The sequence below is a fragment of the Antrostomus carolinensis genome, unplaced genomic scaffold (genome assembly GCF_000700745.2).
Source record: "Antrostomus carolinensis isolate BGI_N321 unplaced genomic scaffold, ASM70074v2 scaffold41545, whole genome shotgun sequence".
Classification (NCBI taxonomy): Eukaryota; Metazoa; Chordata; class Aves; order Caprimulgiformes; family Caprimulgidae; genus Antrostomus; species Antrostomus carolinensis.
This window is the reverse complement of record NW_010319268.1, coordinates 6,687-6,978: the sequence shown is the minus strand read 5'-3', so window position 1 is coordinate 6,978 and position 292 is coordinate 6,687. Positions and strand designations below refer to the sequence as shown.

At 64.0% G+C, this 292-nt stretch overlaps 1 protein-coding gene across 1 annotated transcript in view; it reads left to right on the top strand.

Annotated features, from left to right (window-relative positions):
- Positions 1 to 62: 62 nt before the first annotated feature.
- NR2C2AP (nuclear receptor 2C2 associated protein) overlaps positions 63 to 292 on the top strand; it is a gene marked incomplete at its 5' end in the record, with an annotated part of 1,239 nt that continues 1,009 nt past the window's right edge. Inside the window, one exon of the mRNA XM_010169200.2 lies at positions 63 to 220. Within this exon, the coding sequence (XP_010167502.2) occupies positions 63 to 220 (158 nt within the window). The remainder of the gene's footprint in view (positions 221 to 292) is intronic.

The following is a 292-nucleotide window of genomic DNA, read 5'->3' as shown; positions in this document are numbered from 1 at the left end:
GACACAGCCGCGCGGTGAGTCCCAGCCCCTCGAGGGGAAAGTGGGTCCCCTGGTCCTACGAGGGACTCAAGTCCCGTCACTAACGCTGTCCCCATCGTGTCCCTGGGACGGTGGCACGTGTCCCTGCAGGGTGAGCTCCGTGCTTAACCGGGATGTGAAGCAATTTGGGAAGAAGCACATGTTTGACGCGAGCGAGGAGACGTGCTGGAACTCGGACCAGGTCTGGGGACAAGGACAGGGGAAGGCAGAGGGGTGGGACAGGAGCCGTGTGCGGGGTCAGGAGCCGTGTGCG